The 26,497-nt window shown below is 33.5% G+C and overlaps 1 protein-coding gene across 2 annotated transcripts in view; it reads right to left on the bottom strand.

The window, feature by feature from the left end:
* LOC143191474 (uncharacterized) overlaps nt 1–26,447 on the bottom strand; it is a 125,514-nt gene extending 99,067 nt beyond the window's left edge. The window contains exons 1-2 of one of the 2 annotated variants that reach the window (XM_076396617.1): nt 26,251–26,447; nt 26,098–26,184 (exon numbers count right to left, since the gene is read on the bottom strand). In XM_076396617.1, the coding sequence (XP_076252732.1) occupies nt 26,098–26,184; nt 26,251–26,301 (138 nt within the window). In that variant the 5' untranslated portion in view covers nt 26,302–26,447. The remainder of the gene's footprint in view (nt 1–26,097; nt 26,185–26,250) is intronic. The other variant, XM_076396618.1, reaches the window with a different exon arrangement.
* Nucleotides 26,448–26,497: the final 50 nt, after the last annotated feature.

Here is a 26,497-nt window from a genome sequence, read left to right as displayed (position 1 = left end):
TAGTTTGATTCTTTTGAGTCTGTGTCCTGTTTTGGTGGTATCCAAAAGCTGTAATACTTCTATATTCTCATGAGAATGGAGTCTTTCCTCATACCCCCTTACAATTCTCTTGATGTCTTGACTAACAGTGGGTATCTGAACGTTTTGATGTAGGTAATCAGTCCTATAGTATTTGGGTACGCCCACAATACTTCTCAGTACTTTGTTCTTAAAAATTTATATTTTATTTACGTTACTCTTTGCAGAACATCCCCATAATTGAACTCCTTATATCCATATAGGTTTCAGAATTTGCTTATCTAATAGCAATTTATTATGTACCGATAATTGTGATTTTCTTCCAATTAGCCAATACATTTTCCTATATTTCAATTGCAGTTCTTTTCTTTTCTTCTTTAAATGTTCCTTCCAGCAAAGTTTTGCATCAAGATTCACTCCAAGATATTTAGCGTTGTTGCTATATAGAATGATTGTATTATTTAACGTTATTGGTGCTTGCACGGTCTGTCTATAGGTGAACTGCACATGTACAGATGTACTTTCATTAATTCGTATTTTCCAAGCTTGTGTCCAATTATTTATATTGTCAGTTGGTTGTTATAATTTTCGTGAGGCTCCTTCACTATTGTCTCTGACAGCTATAATCGCGGCATATAGTCAATAGCAAATGTAGCCATCGTAATATTCTCCATTTGTGGTATATCACAAGTGTAGTAGAGTAGATAAAGCCTTGGCCAAAAAAACTTGTCTTCAGCGATAAAATCCAAATAAATAAAACCAAACCAAACCATTCCATAGATTATTTATCACTTGGAACAATGTCAAAAAACTGATACAATTATAAGCTTCTACAATAATTAAAAATACAGTTTCTAGATAAAGCAGAAAATTAAAACTTGCCGCAATCACAGCTGAGTTAACACAACATTTGATATATTTAACACAGCAAACACAGCTTTGTATAGAATTCAGAACGAAACAAAATGAACATTATTGACAGATAACAGATCAATTGAAAAGTCCCTGGTCTATCATAGTAAAACACATGGTTTTTTGGCAAAATTAGTTTTTTTATTCGTCGTAATGCCCTTCAAATGTGATACACTTCGGAGTGAAATGATGGAGCCATGTTTCATCCATTGTCACATATCGACGCAAAAACTCGGGTTTATTACACTTGATCATCTTCAAACACTGCTCCGAATCATCAACTAGTCATTGTTCTTGATCAAAAGTGAGCTCGCGCGGCAACCACTTTGCACAGAGCTTTCTCATATCCAAATATTCGTGAATGATATGATGTACACGTTCAGTTGATAACTTTAGAAGGTCTGCTATTTCATTCAATTTCAATTTACGATCATTCAAAATCATTTTAGGGATTTTTTAAATGTTTTCGTCGGTAACAACCTCTTTTGCTCATTTGACAACGTCTAAAGTTTTCATTCCAATCCTTGATGATTGATTTTCCTGGGGCAGTCTCCGAAAACTCGACATCAAGCCAAGTTTTTGCTTCAACTGTATTTTTCCCTTCAAAAAGCAATATTTTATCAACACGCGAAATTCCTTTTTATCCATTTTTTCACAATAACAAAAGTTGCTTCACTCAAAATGGATGCATATGAATTTGATTCTAGTAGCGCCATCTATGTGTCAGGTGTGATTATTGTTTTTCTGTCATGTATTTATATTGTTATATCTAAATTGTACTAAAAAGCATTATTTTAACACAATTTGGATATATCATAAACATTATAAATAATATTAAATATTAATAAAAAAGATTAAGATATTTAACAAAATTAAATATATATAGTCATAAATAAGTGACACCAGTCGTTTGAAGATTGAGACTATTAACCTACCTTATCTTCAAATATCTGTTAGATCTGGAACGTATTAAGTGATATTTTAATACGAAAAATTATTGTAAGTACTTCAGCAAATAACGAAGATTTTTGTCTAAACTAAATTTTGTTTTTTTTTGCCATCTGTTTATATTGTTATAGCTAACTTATAGTAAAAACCCTGATCTTAACACCATATGTATATATCATATACATTATAAATAATATTAAATATTGATAAATTAAAATTAAGCACATTAATAAAAGTAAATATGTATTTACAACCACCTGTAAAAGTTGATTGAAAACAAAAGTGGATTACTCAATGGACAATGACATGGACGGAACAAAGCAACAAGAATAATTGACAACTGAAAGGCCATTGTTCAAAAAAGCCATTGCTCATGACGGTGTGCACGAGTAATTTTTATGGGCCATGCATGTTCGACTAGTTTCTGCAAATGTACCAACGCCGAAAGTCGTTTATTTAAAACGAGGTAATAAAAATGAGGTTAACTTTAAAAAATCGATTTTTACGATTAGTTTTTTATTACTCAATTTAAATTGATAACTTAATTAAGTCTCGTGCTGTTTTGTCTCGGTGCATACCACAGTTCTTTGTTTGTTTTTTTTTAAGTTAAGTTATTTTAACTTTGTTTTATTGCATATGTAAACACTAAAATATTCGGTGGCATTACACAAGACAAATCGATATGCCATAAATAGTTTCTTCTTCTTTCGGTCTTGATTAATATTATAACGTATATCCTAATCAATATTAAGCGCCCAAATAATTATATTTAAATTAATTTCAATTACAAACGTTTTTATATTTATTTATTTTATTGTTACTAGTCGACTAACCTACAATTTGTCTTTACAATAACTTAATTCTAGATACATAACAGTCAATTGAAAAGTACCCGGCCTGACACATAGATGGCGCTACAAGAATTAAATCCATAAATTTTTTAGTTAGCCCTAACCCTCAAAAGATGTCAAGAATAATAAACCCAAGTTTTTGCGACGATATGTGACAATGGATGAAACATGGTTCCATCATTTCATTCCGAAGTCCAATCGACAGTCACTGCAGTGTGGACTGCACACGATAAATACGCTCCAAAGCGTGGGAAGCCGCAACAGTCGGCTGGCAAGTTTATGATGTCTGTCTTTTGGGATGCGCATGGAATAATATTCATTGACTGCCTTGAAAAAGGAAGGACTGTTTGAAGGACTAAATCGCCGAAAAATAGCCACATTTGAAGAAAAAGAAACTGCTGCTTCACCATGACAACACACCGTGTCAAAAATCGATGAATTGGGCTTCGAATTGCTTCCTCATCCACCGTATTCTCCAGATCTGCCCCCAGCGACTATTTCCTATCCTCAGATCTCAAATGCATGCTCGCTGGGAAGAAATGTTTGTCGAAAGAAGAGGTGATCGCCGAAACTGAGGCTTATTTTGAAGCAACGGACAAATCGTACTACCAAAATGGTATCGAAAAGGTGGAGGGTCGCTATAATCAGTGCATTACCCTTGAAGGGAATTATGTTGAATAAAAAAACTCATTTTGCCAAAAATTGTGTTTTACTATAGTAGGTCGGGACTTATTACAATTGGGCTGTTATAGTAAGAACTAAGAATTAAGAATGTCAAAATATTCATTTGCAGTAATCCGGCCAGTGATGTGATTGAAAGGACCATCTGAATACCAACCCCACTTTGCCGCCCAAATCATAACGGAACATAACAAAAGAACAAAAAATCGGTATAAAGGTTTCGTTTTACTGAACTATACCACATTTTTCCAATCATTAAGTGTCCAGATTTTAATGTTTTTCCGTTAAAAAGGGTATCACAATAACAGCCTTTCCATGAATGTTAACTATGTGGAGCTCCCGTCGTATTGTTCTATTAACACAATATTACTCAAGTGAGTGTTAAATTCCACTGCCTCTTTTTCCGCACTATTTATATATTGTCTGGCCATAATTATTTTCAATTTTTGCCTATTTATCTATTAAACTCTAAAACACTGTGTGACGAATTAGTTAGTAACAATGCCTTTATATTTGACAGAGAAACATTGAACATTGTTTGATTTCTATAATGTGCTGCTAAAGCCCACCTAGTTTATAACTTAAAAACTTATGGTGATGCTGCTCCGTCTTCACCATTTAAGACTGGTAATTCAGAGATCAGTGATAAAAAACGGTAGGACCTCAAAAGCTCGAAAACAGTGAAATTCCAGCTCAAACTATCAAAAGTTTAGAACAGTAAATTTAAGTTCGACGGAAACGAAGATGTACAAAGACACAAAATTAAATGTCAAAACTATCACTCAACGCCTGTAAATTGTAATTGATGAGTTTCATAAGTTACATGATATTTATATTTTCAAAACCTAACTATAAAGTATTCTGATTATTGTATACGAAAATACCGTTTTATTTACTTAAACTAATCATTTAAATGATACCTAAAAAATCAAAATAAATAACTGATACTTGCAAAAACCTATTAAAATTAAACTACAGTTTGAATATATCTAAATATCTACTCACCATTTGTAAATAAAATTAAAAGTAAATTATGAAAAAATTTAGAATATCTAGTGTAAATTACCTAACAGTCATTTACTGAAGCAAAAAAACCAGTTCATATTCAATACGCACTGGCAATTACAAACGATCAGTGTATAATAGTTTCAGTTTTAATTATACCAGAATGATTTACATGAAGTAAACGTTTTATCCCAAAACGGATCATTAAAAATATCCTTAATTACTCGGAAAATAGCGGGAAAATATTATGAAACCGTAACACGAAAAATGTTAGTTATCAGATAAGGTATATAGATAACTGGAATAACTAGTAAGTTATTAGGTCATACATAAATTGTATACGTATATTTTCTCGTTATTTTTGTTAAAATAAAATAGTCCAAATATAAATATTTATTCAAATGATTTAATATGTTTTGATAGCGTTTAATAAAATTGATAATATAAACATAAGAAATACTTATTGCCTATTGGGCAGATTGTGGAACCACACTAAGAGTAATAAAAAAATATTTACAAACAAAGCTGTATATGAAGGCAATAAGAATCTTAATCGAGGAATCAAAATTACGGTAGTACGTTACGTACGTTAAACACAACGGCAACAAAATTAAAATCAAAATCTGCATTGACAAAGCTCCACAAAATATTATTTTAAAAATTCGAATAGTGTTTGAACAACAAGAATAGTTCATCGCCATAGGAATCATATCAGAAACGATGGGAAATAAATAATTTTAATAAAGCTGTTTTGGAAACATCGTCAAAATTTGAAGATTTTGTTATATATTTTAAAGTCTCCTTTTTACCAACGAGGGTTTTTCTGGACTGGACCTACAGTTTAACGCGGGCTCCGAACCACGGTCCTCGGCATTAACCCTACCGACTAGTGACTGACCAACTTAGAAATCATCCCAGAAGGCATCCGGTCTTACCCAGCCTGATTTCTGGCGTGACCGGAATCATTTTCCTTGTCGGATTTTGCACTCTTGCCTAAGAACAATCACAAATGTTAAACAATAACCAACATAATATGTGATATATGACGTATATAGTGACGTTTTGTTGGAATATTAACAAAAAAGCCAATTTTAGAAATGGCAATTAGCATATTATTGAAATACGACAAAACATTTGTGGGGTTATTATTCCATTCCTTTTTACAGATCCACAGAACATTCAAATATAAAAGTAATTCTACTTCGTTTAAAATGAAATTATTAATTGCATGTTAATAGTATTCAGTAATTATTTCTTCCCTTTTCTTTCTCAAGTAAGTACGTCAAGAAAGATACACATCTCCGTCTCGCTTATACCACCGTTAGAAAAAATAAGGTCATTTAAAGTAAACTGGTCCAAGCAGTTATCTCCGTCCTTTCCTCTCTCACAATTTATACACGAAAGAATACGTGCATCTTCGTCTGACTGTGAAATACTTCGAAAGAGTGTCAGTGCATCCCAATGTACCAGGGGTGTGCAACTGCAATGGTAAGTAGTGGGGCAAAGTTTCGCTTAGTCCAATCATTGGCAGCGCTGACAACGCGAATTTGATTGGTTAGTTTAAAATAGTTATGTAGAAACCTGTAAGGAAAATACTTTTCTTTGATTGGTCTGCCATTTACCCTGATTATTTTGTGACGTCACTTTTATTGGCCAATAGTATTTAAATGAAAATCAAATTTAACTTTTAAAATTAATTTATTAAAATAAAATCCTATACAAATATACATAAGTGTAAATAATATAAATATATATAAACAAAAAGCAAAAAAAAAACAATTATGAACTCTATTCTAGGCAACATTCAAATATCTATAATTCTTCCATAACGCCTTCCCATATATGTTTAGTGCCATAAATTTTATGGGACCTATTAGAGTTCTAACTTATCTTGATATATTGAAGGTAAACTTTAAATCCTTCTCTGTTGATATTGCATTAACCTCATTAAACCAAAAATACAATCACACCTCATAATAACTTAAAATTTGGTCTTGGAAATCATTATGGATTGGACAGTTGAAACACTAAAAATGTATGTGTTTTTTAAAGATATTTAGATTTTAGAGTATTTAATCTGTGGAACTACTTAATATAGAATATAGACAAATATTGCATGTTGTCTCTTTTTCAGAAGTTTTATTAAATAGCCTGAAATAAGACTAAAATACAATATTAGACTCTTGTTTTCCTCAGAGCAAAATTCTCTGGAACTGAAAATATAGACTCAACTGGTGATTTAACAACCTCAAGTGGTACTAGATCTCCCGTTAAAAAAGAATATAAGTTATCTAACATGTTCATCTTCTTCACAATTTTCTCCGGGCGAATGATGTGAAAAAATTGAAGTGATTAGCCCTTTTAAAAATTTCTCGAACAGACTAGGGGAAGGATGCTGTTCCTACCTCCATGACCTCTAATAGATCCAACAAAATTCTTTAAGCAATCTTGGTTAAGATTTGTTAAATAAAAGTAGTTATTTGTAAATTTAGACAAAATAGATTTCTTTAAGGTAATAAATCCCCTAAAAGTAGCGATTAAATTTTTAATTGATGGCACCATAACAAATATTTTCTCAACAAGGAAATCAAATTTAAATATATAATTCCTCTACTATAAAATGATTGAACACTGATTGTTCTAAAAAGTTAAAGTATTGCAAATATTTTAGGGATATTTTACAATTAAAAGTAGTATTTATTACTACTAATTATCCTGTTATATTAATTATTACCTTCTTGTAAGACTTCTTTATGTAGAGATATCACACTGACAAATAAATAATACATGCATACGAACAACTTGGTAGATTAATTGAATTTTATTACTACTAACATCTTGATAAGGTTTTGATTTTCTGTAAAAAACAATATATAAACAGACATGTAGTAGATAGATAATTTTATATGTACCTGATAAAACCAATGATGGATATGCATTTACCCTAATACCTGTTCGGGAAGGAAGGATAATTCTAAATTTTTCACTAAAATGTCCATAACAAACACCATGACGTTGATATATTTGCATTGTGGTTTATCCAGGTAACTTACTATTATTTACTTGATCAACCCATTTTTGGAAAGGAGCGAGATCATTCTTTGGGAAACGATGTCTAATTTCCGTAGTAGATTTTTACCCCGGTACACTACATCTTTACTACACTGACGCATTGTCATCAATTTTTATATTATTACTCCATAATAATTAATGTAAAACAGAAAATATGCACAACGTAAAACGAAAATTTCGTGATCTAAACAGAAACTATAACCTACAAACAACAAACATAAAAATGGACGCCCATAGAAAATGCTGATTTCACACAATTTGATCAACCAATCACATTTCATGTTAGTGGCGGCACCAGGAATTTAAACTAGCCAATCACAATTTGCGATCGCAGCGCTACAGTTGATTGAACTAAACAAAACATTTCCCCAAGGTCACCTATACCGTGAAATTTCTATTTTTTCTATGCAATGTACCCGTTAATCAGCTAAATATGCGTTGTGATAATGAAGTGCATAGACTAAAACATTTAACACCATCTGATCTGATTATTGGACATATATATACTTTAGAATAAGCTTTAAAATAAGACTAATTAATTAAGATAGTTTTCTCAGTCAAGAGTAGAAAAAAAATCGACCCGTACTTTTGACTGTTTTCGATTGTTTCGACTGTTTTTCGATTATCGACTGTTTCGACTATGTTTAGTCGATAGTTTTCAACACTAGTGACAATGTAATGCAAGCCTTGAAGCTCGATAAATTGAATGTTATATCATTAAATCTCGTTAATGGAGTTTTGGTAATCACACATTTTTCTAATAACTTCGATTCGTGTTATAATTGAAATTTCTCAACGAACTTTACATAATCTTGATGGAATCCAATAGTATGTGCCCCGCGTTGCGATTGTTCGACGTTGAAAAAGTACCCGCCATAGAACATGTTTCCTGGTCGTTTCGAATGACATAACGGCGAGCGCCAACCCTTATTGCTTCTACCGATTACGTCAGCTTATCTATTGTCTATCGGAAGCACGGGTACGGTCTCGTATCGCTGCCGAGCGAGTAAATCATGCGGTTTTTTTCAGCGCTATCCGCGAACCACTTTCCCTAACCGGATCGTTTGCAGTATTTCTGCTACATCTGGGTTTCGCGGCCACGCCCAATGGTCTCCCGTAACGGCGAAACTAGATGCATTCGACGATTCCATAAGCGCAAAACGTAGAAATATTGAATGGGAACTTAAATGGGCACACTGGTAATCATGTTCTCACTATGCACTCACAGTGGCTGGAGATACTAAAGCAAGAACTGACAATTTTGAAACATATTTTAGGGAATATTTTTATTCATTATTTTAAGGACGTTTGTTGTTACGACATTATTTCTGTATAATTGAAGGTAAATATGTTAATGTATTTGCAAGAACATAAACACAAAAACGCAAAAGGTAAATGCAAAAACATAATAATACTGTTGCTTTCCAAGATATTTTTTATTATTTCTTTATTACATTGTCACTAATCGGCCCTATCTCAATCTGTATTTTTTATTATATGCACTCCACTACACAACACTACACAAGATCAGATGGTTTGATTCTTTTGAGTCTGTGTCCTCTTCTGGTGGTATCCAAAACTTACAATACTTCAATATTCTCATGAGAATGGAATCTTTTCTCATGCCCACTTGCAACTCTCTTGATTTCTTGACTGACAATGGGTATCTGAAGGTCTCGATGTAGGTAGTCAGTCCTGTAGTATTTAGGTGCGCCATACTTCTCAGGACTTTCTTCTGAAAATGTTGTATTTTGTTTAAGTTACTCTTTGCAGAACATCCCCATAAATGAACTCAGTATGTCCATATAGGTTTCAGTGCTTGCTTATATGATAGTAATTTATTATGTACTCATTATTATGATTTTCTTCCAATTAGCCAATACATTTTCCTATATTTCAATTCCAGTTCCTTCTTTTCTTCTTCATATGTTCCTTCCAGCGAAGTTTTGCATCAAGATTCGTTCCGAGATATTTAGCGTTGTTGCTATATTGAATGATAGTACTATTTAATATTATTGGTGCTTGTATAGTCTGATTGTGGGTGAACTGCACATGTACCGATTTACTTTCGTTTTATCTCTTATTTTCCAAACTTGGGTCCAATTATTTATATTGTCACTTGCCTGTTGTAATTTTCGCGTGGCTTCTTCACTATTGTCTCCAACAACTATAATCGCAGTATCGTCAACAAATGTAGCCATCGTAATATTCCCCATTTGTGGTATATCACAAGTGTAGAGTAGTTAAAGCATTGCTCCCAGTAGATTTTTTTGTGGTACACCTGCTTTTATTGTAGAGTAAGCTTCTTCTTGTTTAACTTTAAACATTCCGCCTGTAATGTACGATTCTATTAGTTCAATATGTTGTTTTGGTAACAGTTTCTGTAGTTTATGAACAAGGCCTTCATGCCAAACCTTATCGAAGGCTTGTGCTACATCTAAAAATATAGGTAAGCATACTTTTTTACTTTCGTAGGCTTTCTCAATAACATCTGTTATTGTGTGGACCTGGTCAATTGTTGAGTGCTTGTTAATAAACCCAAACTGGTGTGTTGGTTTTGGGTTTTTTCTCTCTGTGGTGGGTTTTTAAAGACATGAAGGTTTAAATAAAATTAATTATATTCTAATTATTATATTATAATTTAATTCTACTCCGAATAGATTTTAAAAGTAATCAATGAGAAATTTAAGGAATTTCTTATAAGCTCCTACCTCAAGCTTCCGTACAGGAAAGTTTTTTCTTTTCATTTCATACCAAACCATTATAAAAGAGCATTGTTTAACCAAGATGCAATTTCTAATCGTAATTTTAATAGTAAGTCTCTCATTAAGATGTACATCGATAATCTAATTTAAATACATTTTGTTATAGTTTATTTATTACATTATTAACAGTCGTTGTCGACCAACCTACAATTTGTTTTTACCTTAACTTAAATATAGGTATATATGTAAGATGATCCATCGACTCTATCTTGGTCCCTGGTATAATAATATTTATGTATTTACACTATCATTTTTCTATTAAATGCACCTCACTACACTACACTACACAAGATCAAATGGTTTCATTCTTTTGAGTCTGTATCCTGTTCTGGTGTTATCCAAGAGTTGTATTACTTTGATGTTGATATGAGAATGTCCTCATGTCTCCTTGCAGTTCTCTTGATTTCCTGGGTGACAGTCGGTATCTGAAGGTCTCCATGTAAGGAATCAGTCCTATAGTATCTCGGTGGACCTACAATATTTTTCAGGACTTTGCTCTGGAAAACTCGTATTGTATTTAAATTAGTTAAATGTATGTCCATATAGGTTTCTCGCGTGAGGCGATTTCTTCGATCTTTAATTATTTGCCCAGATTTTGAAAAAACTCATTCCCAGGGGACAGATGTTGCAGGTATAGAGGAATATTTTACGTGTAACTGATATAATTCAGGTAGTTTCATTTTATGGGTTTGCCAAAAATCCAATGTGTTTTCTAAACGCCTAATAAATGGAATTTCCAAATACTGCTAAATCTGTAAAGTTGCTGCAGTACTTGGAGTAATTACTTTTTTCATTCTAGCCGTTTTTTTATCAAAATATCTTCAGATGTCAATACACTCTTGGTCAGTAGTTTTATCTTGAATTTCGAGTTGTGGAACTATATTTGTATTTTTTGAACTTAGAATGGAAGACACCTCTTTTGTGATACCTTTTTGTATCGCCACAGCATTATTTGCAATACCACATCCTGGTTTTTTAAATCTAGGATCTAAAAATGTGGATTTCCCACATATCGTATTTATATCTAAAATTGCCAGTCTTTTATTGACATCTACTATACAATTTTGTAATTTTTTCTCCATCCACTTGTTAAAATTCTGGATTTTATGGAATGTTGCAGTCCTCTTATTAACCGTATAATTAAAGACATCGTTGGGATATCTTTCTTCAGATAACTCGGTGGTCATTATTTCAATAGGATTTAAAAGTTGAAAACATTCTGTTAAGATAGTCCATTCGTTAACAAATAAAAACTGTGGTTCTCTTCTTAATAGACAACAAAATAAATTGTTAAATATTAAAGTAAAATTTTTCTATCAGAAAATGTATTTATTACAAATATTTAATATACTTTATTCGCCTCTTTTCGATTAATAGTTTTAAAAGAAATTTAACAACTGCTACTGTAAAAAAATTTTCAAATTTTTTGGATCTATGCAATTTCTGAAACCTTTGGAACCTAATTTTGGTTTTCAACATTTTAGGAAAAAATTTTCGACACACAAGAGGCTTGGACAAAAATCGTGAAAGTTTATCAAAAAAGTATTACCTTTTATACCAGTCCAAAGTATTACCAACTATGCCAGTCAAAAGCATCTTACTATCATCTATCATTTACAATTAAATTTTTTTGCCCCCGAAAACTAGCGTTCCAAAATGCTGCTATATTAATTTACAATATATAGTTATTCACAAGCAAACTACAAAAAAACATAAAACCACATATATTATATATAAATCTATATAAGCATAAATTCGGTGCATTACTTTCAAGATCCCTGCTAGAACGGAAGGCCAGAACGTTAAAAATCAGTCGAATGAACTAGTAGAACCGAAAATAGTAACCAAAAGTAAACGACTGAAACAGTCGATAGTAAATAGTAATAAAATCAGTCGGACCGAAAATAGCAACTGAAAACAGTCACTGGTAAAAACAGTCGAACCAAAAATAGCGACTGAAATAGTCGATAGCAAAAAGTAGTCAGTTACTGAACAGTCGATAGTCGATTTCAGTCGATTGTTCTCAACACTAATCTAAATGTTATTTAACTGTACTAGGAACCAATTTTAACTATTTGTGTACGAAGCATCTCTAGACATTTTTATTTATTGGCACAGTATATAAAACCAAACGTAACGAATATCCTCATTCAGATATCATGTCAATATAGGAAGATCTTTTTTAACCGATCAATAATGTACAACAATCAAAACAAGGTAATGTAATAGGAAACATAATAGGTGTTGCTTGTTTTGATGGACGACAAAAATAAGCAGGATTGCAAAGGACAAAAAAGAAAATTTTTGCGCAGCCCGGAGGTTTTGTAATTAAATTCAAATATGTAATTCCTATATTCAATAAATTTAAATCTTGTATTTTTAAGTATATTTTAGAAAAATTAATTTTTAATTTACAGTTTTTTATAATTAGAAAATAAGTTGTCAGATTAAATAGTGTTTTGATGTATTTCTAAATATTTTATACGAATGTTAAGTAGTATTTAAATAAAATTTTTTATAAAAGTCCTATTTCCTAATTTCCCACTGTAATTCAAAATTCTCGCTTGATGATGTCTATGTGATCTATGTCTCTTTATTTTATGTTCATAATGTTGTGATTTTGGTGTAGTGCACGAAGCGGTGACTCAAACCTGCGATCGGCGAATGTTGTTGCTTCGTATTCAAACTAACTTCAGTATCTGCTTACGTCGAAACAATTTTGTTACGCCGATTTGGAATCGATCGAACGTCATGAATAACCTTTTAGTACGTTTGCTTTCGTTTGACATAAATTAGTATTAAATTTCAGGCAAGCTCATATCATAAAAAAGTATCATTACATATATATAGAGAGAGAAAATATCATTAAAAAATATAATAACTAGCAATGAGATCGAACCGAGGAGAAAAAAACCAAATGAATCTTTAACCAAATGAAACTGAGTTTAAATAAAACATTTCGATTAAACTTGTTACCCTAAAAGGAGTATTTGGAGTTATAGAAATATTTTTAACAAAAAAATTGAACCGGCTTCAAAGAAAGAAACTCACTAAAAAGTAAAAAAATAATCAAACAGATTTATAACACAAAAAAAAAGTTTTAAAACAAAATATGTATATAATAATCGTTGTCATAACTATATAAAAATAAATAAAAACCTTATTTAACCTATCTACAAGTATATTATATTCTACTACATACACACAATTTAGCTTAATACCTACCTAAACCTATTTATCTATTTACAATATTATTTTAACTACTACCAACTGATAAATTTGAAGTCAGTATAGATTTGTTTAGTTCGTAATTTAATTTTGTGTATATGTCACAAATTTATACTACTACATTTGTATTGTTCCGGCTCGGCACTGAGTAATCGGAGGTTTAGATAGGTATTAAGCTAAATTGTGTGTATATAGTAGAATATAATATACTTGTAGATAGGTTCAATAAGGTTTTTGTTTATTTTTATTTAGTTATTACAACGATTATTATGCAAGTACAGTTGAAAAGTTGTTGGCTGCTTCGAGAATCGAACCCGTGAACCACGTTAGAGCTGAACTCTCTAACTATTACACCATAGAAGCAGATGCCAGCAATATTTCTACGACCATATGACATGGTTAGTGATTGTTCGTCATATCAATTCAGAAATAACATTATACACAAATATCTGATTATTTTAGATAAAAAAATTGAAAACTTTCTACATGCCTTTGAAATTTCAGGGTTCCTCCCGAATTCCCACATTGCTTCCAATGGAACCACCTCGGAAGTGTAATCTTTCGAATAAAAATGGGAATAAAAATTTGGGTTAAAAAAACAAGATCCATCCAAAGAAGACACCAGATTATTCCATATATCGATATATAGATATATCGATATTTTCTGAAAAAATTAGAGATGTTTTTGGCCTATATATCGATATTTTTTAGGCGATATTTTTCGATATTTTTTCAAAATAAATTAAATCTAATTTACACTATAAATACACTATTCTAAAATATTTAGAATAAATATATGTATTTTGAAGCTAATATATCACTATTTTTATGTTCCTTAAAAATATTGATATATTTCCTGATAAAATATCAATATTTTTTATACTTGTCGCAAAAAATATATCAATATTTTTTTCACCGATATATCGATATATTTTTTTTCTAAATCGAAAACGATATATCGATATTTTTGCAAATTATCGATATACCAATCAATCAATATATCAATATCGAAATATTAATCTTTTTAACGTTAAATTAGTCATTACCAAACTACCTACAAACAATCCTTTTCTTCGTTATTTACACCCGGTAAAAGGTGGTACTTTTATGGATATGCAGTTTTAAGTAAACTGGTTCGATTTTCGAAGGTTGCATTTATTACATATGCGCATTATCGTTAATTTATTCGTCAGTAGTTTCTGAAAAGCGACGTGTTCCACGTAATTCGTTTTTTTGCTCTTTCTTGTTTCCTTTTAAAATTGCACTCGCCTATAAAGTTATGAGCTTGCTCTTGATCCGAATCCACGGCTGTGTCGAAACAACGGATTTTTGTATCAATATTGTTTTTTCTCGGCCGGCGTTATATACATATGTATAGTTTACGCCGACGGCAAAGCAATGAAATATTCGATTATTCCAAGAGCGCAATTTTCTTGTCCGGTATCAGTGTCGATAGTGGTGCGTTTAAGACCTTTTCGCCAGTCAAATTACAAATCGCTCGATTATTTAGAAATACGTCAGCTACCTGAATTTATTTTCCAGCAATTAGACAAACCGATTACATCGATATTTCTATAGAACATATTACGTGGTTGCATGTATCCTGATCATTATTTCACATTAAAAAGACATTTATTGAAAAAACTCGAAAACAGAAACAGGATAGGTTGTTGACAATGCGGTATCGCAAAAACGATGTTGATTTCGCAGTGATCTTCAGCATTTCGAAACCTTATTGCATCCACCTGAACGAGTAATTGCACTATGTGACAATTTTTTTCTATAACATTAAATAAAACGATTTTTTTTGTCAAATTGTACCTGTTGAACACAAAAACTCTTTACTCTTTGTGATTCCACAATCCGCCCTATAGACAATTAGTATTTCTTATGTCTATATTATATTTATATGGCATGCAGATAATCACTTCATTAAGCGATCTTCTGTATAAAATATTATCTTAATTAATTAGTCTTATTCTAAAACGTATTCTAAAGTTTACATATATCCAGTAATCAGATCAGGTAGTGTTAAACGTTTGAGTCTACGCACTTCACTATCACGTCGCATATTTAGCTGATTAGCAAGTACATTGGGATGCACTGACACTCTTTCGAAGCTCTTCACACAAACACGTTGAATTACACTCGATATAGCTTCTAGAGGAATATCGCGTTGTATCACTTCACTATTTGAAATATAGTACGGAGCATCAACAATGGCACCCAACACTTTATTTTGGAACCTCTGAATGATGGATATATTAAATTTGCTAGCGGTACCCCATAGTTGGATTCCATATGACCAAATAGGCTTGGGTATAGACTCGTACAGCAACACCTTGTTAACTAATGATAACTTGGATTTGCGCCCGATCAGCCAATACATTTGATATAATTTCAGTCATTTTCTTTTAGTTCTTCTTCCAGGTTAGGCGTCGATCTAAGTGCATAAGAAGATTTTTAACTTGCTCTGCTTGGGGGAGTTAGCGATGATTGATATTCACTGGTGGACATGTTCTTCTACGCAGGGTAAACGTTATATGCGTGGATTTTGTTTCATTGGCTTTAATGCGCCATGTCTTCAACCATAATTGTATTTGCTCCAGGTGGGTTTGTAGGTTTATTGATGCTGTGACTGGATCTTCATGAGATGCCAAGATTGCTGTGTCGTCTGAGTATGTTGCTACAGTAGTTATTTTTGTGGTTGGCAGATCGGCCGTATACAGACGATACAGTACTGGACCCAGTACACTACCTTGCGGAACTCCTGAATATATGGGATTTAATTTGGAATGTTCATCGCCTTGATTTACAATAAAATGTCTATCAGTGTGATACTATTTTAGTAACTGATAGTCCGGATGAGGTAGAAGTTTCTTTAGTTCAACCTGCAAGGCCGTATGCCATACTTTGTCAAAAGCCTGAGATATGTCTAGGAAAGCAGCCGAACAATATCTTTTGGCATTTAGGTTAGTGTTTATTTTGTGTACAAGTCTGTGCAATTGTTCTATAGTCCTATGCTTATTGCAAAACTCAACTGATGTTCTAGAATAATTTTTCTTTTTTCTATTATATAGTTTAGTTTCTTGATGTATAGTTTCTCGAAAACTTTTGAGATTATCGGTAATAAACTTATAGGCCGGTAGGAGGCCACATCGTCTGGCATTTTTCCTGGTTTAAGAATCATTAGTATTTTAGCTACTTTCCAGGTGCTAAGGAAGTAATTAATTCGTAGCATAGCATTAAATATAAATGTTAACAGTTTCATACCATTTTCTGATAGTTCTTTTAAAATTTTACCAGTAATTAAGTCATAACCAGGAGCTTTTTTAATATTAATTTCTCTAATTATTTTTTGTTTAACTTTTTTGACCGTTAATTTCTCGTGCGGTAAGTCCATTTGAAATGGCGAATCCAGAAAGCTGGTAATTTTACTTTCGTCATCTTTATGTAGCTGAGACTGGAAAGGTTTAAAAACATTTTTTAAGTGTTTTGAGAAAATATCGGCCTTCCCTTTATTGCTTCTAGCCCAATTATTTTCGCTTGTTTTAATAGGTGGGTTATGTTGCTGGGGTCTCTTAAGCTTTCTTGTTGCTTTCCACAACGAATAGTCTGTAGCCTCAGTTGGTGTCAAATTCTCTAGGTATTCTTGAATGTCTTGGTTTTGTTCATTTTGAATTAGTTCTTTCAGGTCTTTTATTATTATTATTATTATTATTATTATTATTATTATTATTATTATTATCTTTCAACATTTTAACATTCTATCTTTCTCAATAACGCTCTTTTATCTGTTTTTAAATCCTGGTGAGAGCGTTCACCTTGTTAGTCACTCACCTAAGATTAGGGCGAAATGGGATACATTTCTTGTATTTTTAAAGACATTCTGCCCGCCTGACTTATGTAATTTAAAATCCACCATTTTCATTCAATCTGAAAACATGGCAATGTCGTATTGCATTCAGCATTTTGAAACTATATTGCATCAACCTGAACAAATGAAAAGCAGGAGGCGCTATATCTGATGAGTACATTAGATGTTGAAGAATCATTGTAGCTGCAAAAGTACATCCCCTACAACTTGGCAAGTTGGCAAGCGTTGGTGGGAATGACCTTGCATCTGCTCCACGCTATTTCTGATCCTTTTAGCAACAATCAACAATAGGTCTTCCAATTTCTACAATTGACGTCGGTAAAATTTGTTTTTTATTGATTTATTAGAAGTTATTCTATAAAAACTATTCTTAACTTATTCTAGATATTTCTATGTGTTTATTAATCGCGCAAATTTAACTGTTTCACGAGTGCATTGGGATGAACTAACAGTCTTTCAAAGTACCTTGGCCTAACACTGTGAATCACATTCGCTCTGAATGATAGATGCTATGTTAGATTTGCTAGTAGGACTTCACAGTTGAATACTGTAGGTCCAAATGAACCTAAGTATTGACTGATATAGTAAAATCTTGTTATCTAAGTATAACTTATTTCGATTTACGCCCTATCAGCCAAAACATTTTTTTTAGTTTAAGCCAAAGCTGTTTGCGTTTTGTCACTATATGTTATTTAACGTTTTCTGCTTGCGGGAGTTCATAATTATTCCTTTTAACTAGCGAACAAGTCCTTCTACAAAGGGTGAATGTAAAATGGGTAGATTTTGCCTCATTTGCTTTGATACGCCATGTTTTCAACCACAACTAAACTTTGTTTAGATGAAGTTGGGTGTTTCTTATGGCTGATATTGGATCATCGCTCTATCGTCAGCAAATTTTACAGCAGTAGAGTCTTTTGAGATACTTTTGGAGATATTGTGTTAAAGCGTGAACTATTTCAAATTGTTACTTGGTATATATAAATGAAATGTTTAATTCTGTTTTATGTAATTGACTCTTCTAGTAATAGGCCTAAAAAAAGGTACACAGTAGTTCAGATGTCTGAACAATATGGCTACAGAGGATAACGTCTTCTTCCCTATCACTGCATATTCAATCAAATCGAATTGTTATGAGACGTGGCAAAGAATAACCACAATGGACATGCAGGTCGAGAAAAAATATAAACTAGAACTGGTTAGAAAATGTAGAAAGGATTATATACAATAACAGTCTTCGGTTTGTCCTTTACTTCAAAATGGGCCTTAGTTTCGGCGATCACCTCTTCAATCGACGAAAATTATCCACGATCTTCCCAGCGAGCATTCTTTTGAGATCTGAGAACAGGAATTATTCGCTGGGGGCCAGATCTGGAAAATACGGCGGATGAGGAAGCAATTCGAAGCCCAATTTATGGATTTTGGATCGTTTTCACTGACTTGTGATACGGTGCATTGTCTTGGTTAAGCAGAACTTTCTTTTTCTTCAAATGCGGCCGTTTTTCGGCGATTTCGTCCTTTAAACGGTCCAAAATCGCTATGTAATATTCGCTGTTGATGGTCCTTCCTTTTCCAAGATGGTCAATGAAAATTATTCCATGCGCATTCCAAAATACAGACGCCATAACCTTGCCAGCCGACTGTTGCGTTTTCCCACGCTTTGGAGCGGGTTCATCGTGTGCAGTCCACTCGGATGAGTGTCGATTGGGCTTCGGAGTGAAATGATGGAGCCATGTTTCATCCATTGTCACATATCGACGAAAAAACTCGGGTTTATTACGCTTATCTTCAAACACTGCTCCGAATCATCAACTCGTCGTTGTTTTTGGTCAAAAGTGAACTCGCGTGGTACCCACTTTGCATAGAGCTTTCTCATACCCAAATATTCGTGAATGATATGATGTACGCGTTCGGTAGATATCTTTCCAGTGTCTGCTATTTCATTCAATTTCAAATGACGATCATTCGAAATTATTTTGTGGATTTTTTAAATGTTTTCGTCGGTAACAACCTCTTTTGGGCGTTCACTGCGTTCACAGTTTTCAGTACTCATTTCACCACGTCTAAACTTAGCATACCAATCCTTGATGGTTGATTTTCCTGGGGCATTGTCCGAAAACTCGGCATCAAACCACGTTTTCGCTTCAACTGTATTTTTTCCGTTCAAAAAGCGTCGTCCTTCAAACGGTCCAATAGCACTATGTAATAGTCGCTGTTGATGGTCCTTCCTTTTTCAAAATAGTCAATGAAAATTATTCCATGTGCATCCCAAAATACAGACGCCATAACCTTGCCAGCCGACTGTTGCGTCTTCCCACGCTTTGGAGCGGGTTGTCACCGTATGCAGTCCCTGGGATGACTGTTGATTGAAATGATGGAGCCATGTTTCATCCATTGTCACATATCGACGCAAAAACTTGGGTTTATTACGCTTGATCATCTTCAAACACTGCTCCGAATTATCAGCTCGTCGTTGTTTTTGGTCAAAAGTGAGCTCGCGTTGCACCCACTTTACATCATGCACCTCATACCCAAATATTCGTGAATGATATTATGTACACGTTCAGTTGATATCTTTAGAGTGTCTGCTATTCATTCAATTTCAATTTACGGTCATTGAAAATCATTTTGTTGATTTGTTTAATGTTTTCCTCGGTAACAGCCTCCTTTGGGCGTCCACTGCGTTCACCGTCTTCGGTGCTCATTTCACCACGTCTAAACTTCGCATACCAATCCTTGATGGTTGATTTTCCTAGAGCATTGTCCGGAAACTCGGCATCAAACCAAGTTTTCGCTTCAACTGTATTTTTTCCGTTCAAAAAGCAATATTTTATCAACACGTGAAATTCATCAGTTCATTCATTTTTGTTCATTTTTTCACAATAACGAAAGTTGCTTCACTCAAAATGCTATAATTCACAAACTAATGATCCGACAGCTGTCAAGTTTATACACGCATTTTTTTAGGGTTAGGGCTAACTAAAAAACATATGGATTTAATGCTGGTAGCGCCATCTATGCATCAGGCCGGGGACTTTTCTATTGACCTGTTATTAGAATATAGCTATCAAAGCTAAAATAAACGAAATGTCAAAGTTACATGTCAGTCACATATTAAAATGACGTGAGTTCACTGCTACTGGATAGACTTATAACTAGTTCGCTTAATTAGCAATAAATTGTCAATTCATTAGCTCAGCTATTGGTAAATATATTAAAAAAAAAACTATTTCCGATATTTGATTTATAGAAAAGCAGAGAAATGACATTATATTAACCATCACAATCAATGTAACCCCTTGAACATTTCTCCCGTCTTAACAATATCTCATTATCCGCTAACGGGCAGGCACACAATCGCGTCAAACAACTCATGATCTGTCAAACGGCAGCCTTCCTGAACATTACACTCTGTCGTGAACCTAATCCGTAACCATAAACGGACGACTAAATCAGCAGCTTTCTCTCAATCAAAGCGAGACCCCTTCAACGACATACAAATACGGACAAAACGGTATAATTAACGAATGAAAACATTGTGATTTGCCGAAAGAGGAAGCGACAATTTGCGTGACGTCTTCGGGACGTAAACGTCGCCTCTTGCCAAATAACCAAGACGACGTGCCCGAAAAGAAATGCGTATAAAAGAAATTTATGGTAGGGCTGGATGAACAATATGTATTTGAGGTTCTTCCGCGGTGGGCGTTTAGTTTAGAAATCGCTATAGATATCGGTCGGTGTTTTTGTTTGTCATACGAGAAAACGATGAAGATATTAGTGAGTAAATTTGCTGAAAACATGCACTCTCCTCTGGCACATAAGCAGCACAATTCTGAATCAGTTGAATCAATCGAAAAAACTTACATGCCAAGTGCCAACAATTAAACAGTATGGCTTGGGTGATACTATGTTTCATTCTATTAGCAAATATAACATTTATTTGTACCAGGTGTACCGGCAAGTCATTACCGATTTTTTTGGAAGAAACTACATAATATTCAAGGAAATGGAATAATTTATTTATTCAAAGTATTGGCCATTTGATTCTATACATCTTGTCCAGCTTTCGGACAATTTATGGATTTAATCCGAAAAAAACTGCTTGTCCTTTGAGCAGAGCCATTCAACGAGCCAGTTTCTAACTTCTTTGGAATAGGCGAAGTGTTGTTTTACAAACATATTCCATTGATGCGAAAAGTTGACAGTCAGTCGGACGGAGTAATGTCTGGAGAGTACGACCGTGATAATATATCTCAACCGAATACTTTCAACACTTCCTTGGCCGGTTTAGCTTTATGACACGGCGCGTTATCATACTGTAAAAACACTTTAGCGTGTCTTCGAGCCCATTTTGGACAGATTTTCGATCAATCCATAGTTTCAACAGTTCATAATACACCACTCCACTCCGGTCCCACCAAATACAGTCTATTGTCTTGCGGTCAAAACGATATGGCCTTAGAGTCGAACAACACTGTTCGATCCAGAAATGACTTCCGAACATAAATTCCAAGCAGCGTTTTCCAGACGATTTTTCGATTTTCAATTTTCCTATCATTCAATTAATGGGCACCCATCTTCCCATATTTTGGATTTCCCCCATTGCGCGTAATCGGTCGATAATCATTACTTGGGCCACATTTAAGGCTTCTGTCGATTGTTTTTGACTTGGATTGTTTGGCTTCCATCTTCATTTAATAACTTTTACAGTTTCACATTCACATCATAACGTTATTTGTCTTGCACATCGAAATCAACACTTTTGAATTTTTGAAATCATGCCTAATATGTTTTTAAGATTAGAACATGTTCATCGTAAGTTTCTAGAAGCAAACGATGACTTTCAGAGGTTTTCTTATTTTAATTAACAGGTCAATTGAAAAGTCCCTGGCCTGCCATAGTAAAACACATTTTTTTGGCAAAATTAGTTTTTTTATTCAACATAAATCAAATAAAATAGGCCTCAGTTTCGGCGATCACCTCTTCATTCGACGAAAATTTCTTCCCAGCGAGCATTCTTTTGAGTTCTGGAGAAGAGGAAATAGTCGCTGGGGCCAGATCTGGAGAATACGGTGGATGAGGAAGCAACTCGAAGCCCAATTCATGGATTTGTGCCATCGTTTTAAACTGACTTGTGATACAGTGCATTGTCTTGGTGAGGCAGCACTTTCTTTTTCTTCAAATGCGGCCGTTTCTCGGCGATTTCGTCCTTTGAATGGTCCAATAACGCTATGTAATAGTCACTGTTGATGGTCCTTCCTTTTTCAAAATAGTCAATGAAAATTATTCCATGTGCATCCCAAAATACAGACGCCATAACCTTGCCAGCCGACTGTTGCGTCTTCCCACGCTTTGGAGCGGGTTGTCACCGTATGCAGTCCCTGGGATGACTGTTGATTGAAATGATGGAGCCATGTTTCATCCATTGTCACATATCGACGCAAAAACTTGGGTTTATTACGCTTGATCATCTTCAAACACTGCTCCGAATTATCAGCTCGTCGTTGTTTTTGGTCAAAAGTGAGCTCGCGTTGCACCCACTTTACATCATGCACCTCATACCCAAATATTCGTGAATGATATTATGTACACGTTCAGTTGATATCTTTAGAGTGTCTGCTATTCATTCAATTTCAATTTACGGTCATTGAAAATCATTTTGTTGATTTGTTTAATGTTTTCCTCGGTAACAACCTCCTTTGGGCGTCCACTGCGTTCACCGTCTTCGGTGCTCATTTCACCACGTCTAAACTTAGCATACTAATCCTTGATGGTTGATTTTTCTAGGGCAGTGTCCGGAAACTCAAGCCAAGCTTCAACTGTATTTTTTCCCTTCAAAAGGCAATATTTTATCAACACGCGAAATTCCTTTTTATCCATTTTTTTTACAATAACAAAAGTTGCTTCACTCAAAATGCTATAATTCACAAATTAATTATCCGACAGCTGTCAAATTATATCCACGCATCTTTTGAGGGTTAGGACTAACTAAAAAACATATGGATTTAATTCTAGTAGCGCCATTTATGTATCAGGCTGGGGACTTTTCAGTTGACCTGTTAAATAAAAAATATAATACGTGCATCAAATGCAAATCTATTACTATGTTACTTTCGCAAAATATAACATATGTCAGTAGAATGGCATGTGTCAAATCATAACATTGCATACTTAAGCCTAACGGCATCTGTTAATAAGATCGGTAAGTATAAATGTAAACAACTGTTAAACAACCTAACCAAACTGTTAAATTCGATAGTTTTGGCATTTTTCTGCAAAAACTTACAGTATATACAGGCTAGCCATGAAAAGCTATAAAATTCATTTACAACATACATTACTTTTGTTGTTTAATTTAAATAAATCTGCTGCCGAAGCCCATCAAACACCTTTAGAAACCTATCATGATGCTGCTCAGGCATATCCTAATTAATGGTTTTGGTTTCGGCGATTTTAAGATGGAGATTTTGATATGATGATCTTGAGAACTAAAAAAAGTCGGACAACACTATATTTTAAGACTTATTGTATCAATTTTTTTTAACAAATCCATTTGTGAAGCGTAAAAATGGCCAGAATACACCCGATCTCTCAATATATGATGAATATATGCCTTGCTTAATAGTTCAGCTCATGTAAAGAGAAATGGGAGACGAAAACCAAGACCTGAAGACAGCAGATCTTAAATATTCATATTAATATAACACTAGGAACAATAACTCTAACATTGATATATACAAATTCGATATATGTATTCGTAAACTCAATTTGTCGTCTAAACCTGACTATAATTATTTTATTTTCTCTATTTCCAATAAAACAACACAATTTTGAAAACCATATACAAAACATTAACTAATCAGTAAAAACATAACCATAAAATTAACAAATAATAAACACAATCTGATGTATAGTCGTTTCAAAATAACAGTGAAATCATATCATCCAATTTTATAACATCAAAACTTCGCAATGATGCCGGATCAACCCTGAGTTTTATATCATTATGTCGTTGATATATAGGATAATTCTCTAAATAAATAAAATAATGATACAAAAATAATGTTATGAAATAGGATTTATTTTAACGTTATTGTACAGGGCTTCGGCATTTTCAATCAGAGTGATATTAAGCAGCAATTTGAAATATATCAAGACAGGCAAAGTGCCAATACAACGTTTACCAGTTGATAGCATGTAATTATTATCACTAAGGTTTTAAAGAATTTTACAGCCGTTTGGCAACCGTTCAAATTTTATAAGCTGATTCGGTTACATCTTGTTCAATTCCCTGTAATATTTTAATAAATGATACTTTGAGTACAAGAATACATGTCTGTATATAAAATTCATGTACAAGAATAGTAGTTGTTTAACAACGCATTTTTGTCCATATTAATAATTATAATTTGTTGCATAAAAATATGGAAAGTCCACATTATAGACAATATTTTAATAATCAATTTAATAAAACAGCCACTGCACGTCATCAAAATATATAACGTCAGCACGTCGCAATGTTTTTTAATCGCAAAAACTTTAATTAAAAACGTTTGACGGTTTATAACCTCTAATTATTTGACTAATATTTTGAAGAATTTTACAGACATTTGGCAACATGGTACACTAGTACCAACCAAAGTCGAATTTTAAGGGCTGACTCGGTTATATGTTCCGATGCATCACACAGCTTTCTTTCTCGCTTTAACTAGGGTAGAATGAGAGGAAAAAATCACCTTCAAGTTTAACACGAACTTTATCTTTTTACACGCTGCCATCCATAACGTACATTGGCTGTTTTATTGAGAGTTTTATACTTTGGAACTTAACTAATTAACATATTTATTCTTCATTAGATTGTGGTAATACTAATTGCTGTCGCGTCTGCAACTTTTGACAAGCTATTCAAACCGAAAAAACTCAAAAAAGCCATCAACCCCATCATAGACGTTGCCCTGAAAGGCATCACTTTCATAAATCCGTTTGACGACGATGGAGACGATGACGACTACGAAGATGTTATACAACGCAAGAAACACAAAAAGGGCAAGGGTCACAAGCAACCGGTGGCGTATATTTACCGACCTCATCCTTATTATCACGAAACCCCGAGTCATTATAGCCACGAAGAGCACCTGCCACACATACCCCACCACGCGTACGGCTTATTTTCACCAGCCTGTGTTGGAGAATCCACCGGGTTCGGGGGATACCACTACGGAAACGGTTACGATACGTTTTCCCATCCGTTTTACCATGGGGGTGACATAGATCACTTTAATCCGTATTATGGCACCCACTAATAAAATGTATAAATTACAAACAAAAAAACGTTATAACTTTAATAAAGTTTTATATTTAGTAACCACATGTTTTTACTATCCATCTACACTTAAACATAAATAATTTACTACTTCTATTAACAGCTTACTTGCTAATTTATGTTAAAAAATAAATAATTACCTGTATTTTCAACTTTTTACCATAAAAATTATATTAGAAATAAACATTTTTGTTGTCAGCAAAATACTGTCAAATTTGATTGTTAATTCTGACAAAAATTGAGTCGCTCGAAATTTGTATTTTCGATATCAAATATATAGGAATAGAAAAGAAAAAATACGAGATTTAGTTTCCGATCCTAACAACACATTATAGGAAAAATGGTAAACAATCGATCTAATTTATTTCGTGATACACCCTGTATAGAACGTGCTCTTGTCTATGTAACAACTGTACTTACCCTTAGCGGTCTTTCATGCGTTTGTTGTTCTTGTCGCAAGTACTGTTGTAACAGCACAATACAAGTCGTTAAGTTGGAATCTGTTTCCTATAAAGAATTTTCAAAGGATGCTATATAGTAATATCAAGCAGACATAGATCATTAATAGACAACCTTAAGCTTCTCCTGCAGCACCCACAATTTTTCCTCGATGTTCGTTGCCATCTTCGCGAAACAACCCCGAACGGCCGAATAAGAAATGGGGCTTTCTGTCGCGTGTCAACAAAGCCCGATTTTCAAAATTATCGATTATTTCATAAATTAGATTCATAAACCGGAAGACATGCGATCAGAAACTTTCCCAGATTGATTGTTTGTCGATTTTCTCTGCACGCCATGCCAACTTGATCCTAAATCATGT

The sequence above is a fragment of the Rhynchophorus ferrugineus genome, unplaced genomic scaffold, assembly GCF_030347505.1.
Source record: "Rhynchophorus ferrugineus isolate W39M unplaced genomic scaffold, kcgeb_rfMv2 rfM2, whole genome shotgun sequence".
Classification (NCBI taxonomy): Eukaryota; Metazoa; Arthropoda; class Insecta; order Coleoptera; family Curculionidae; genus Rhynchophorus; species Rhynchophorus ferrugineus.
The sequence above is the reverse complement of the archived record's forward strand: the minus strand, read 5'-3'. Positions and strand labels throughout refer to the sequence as shown.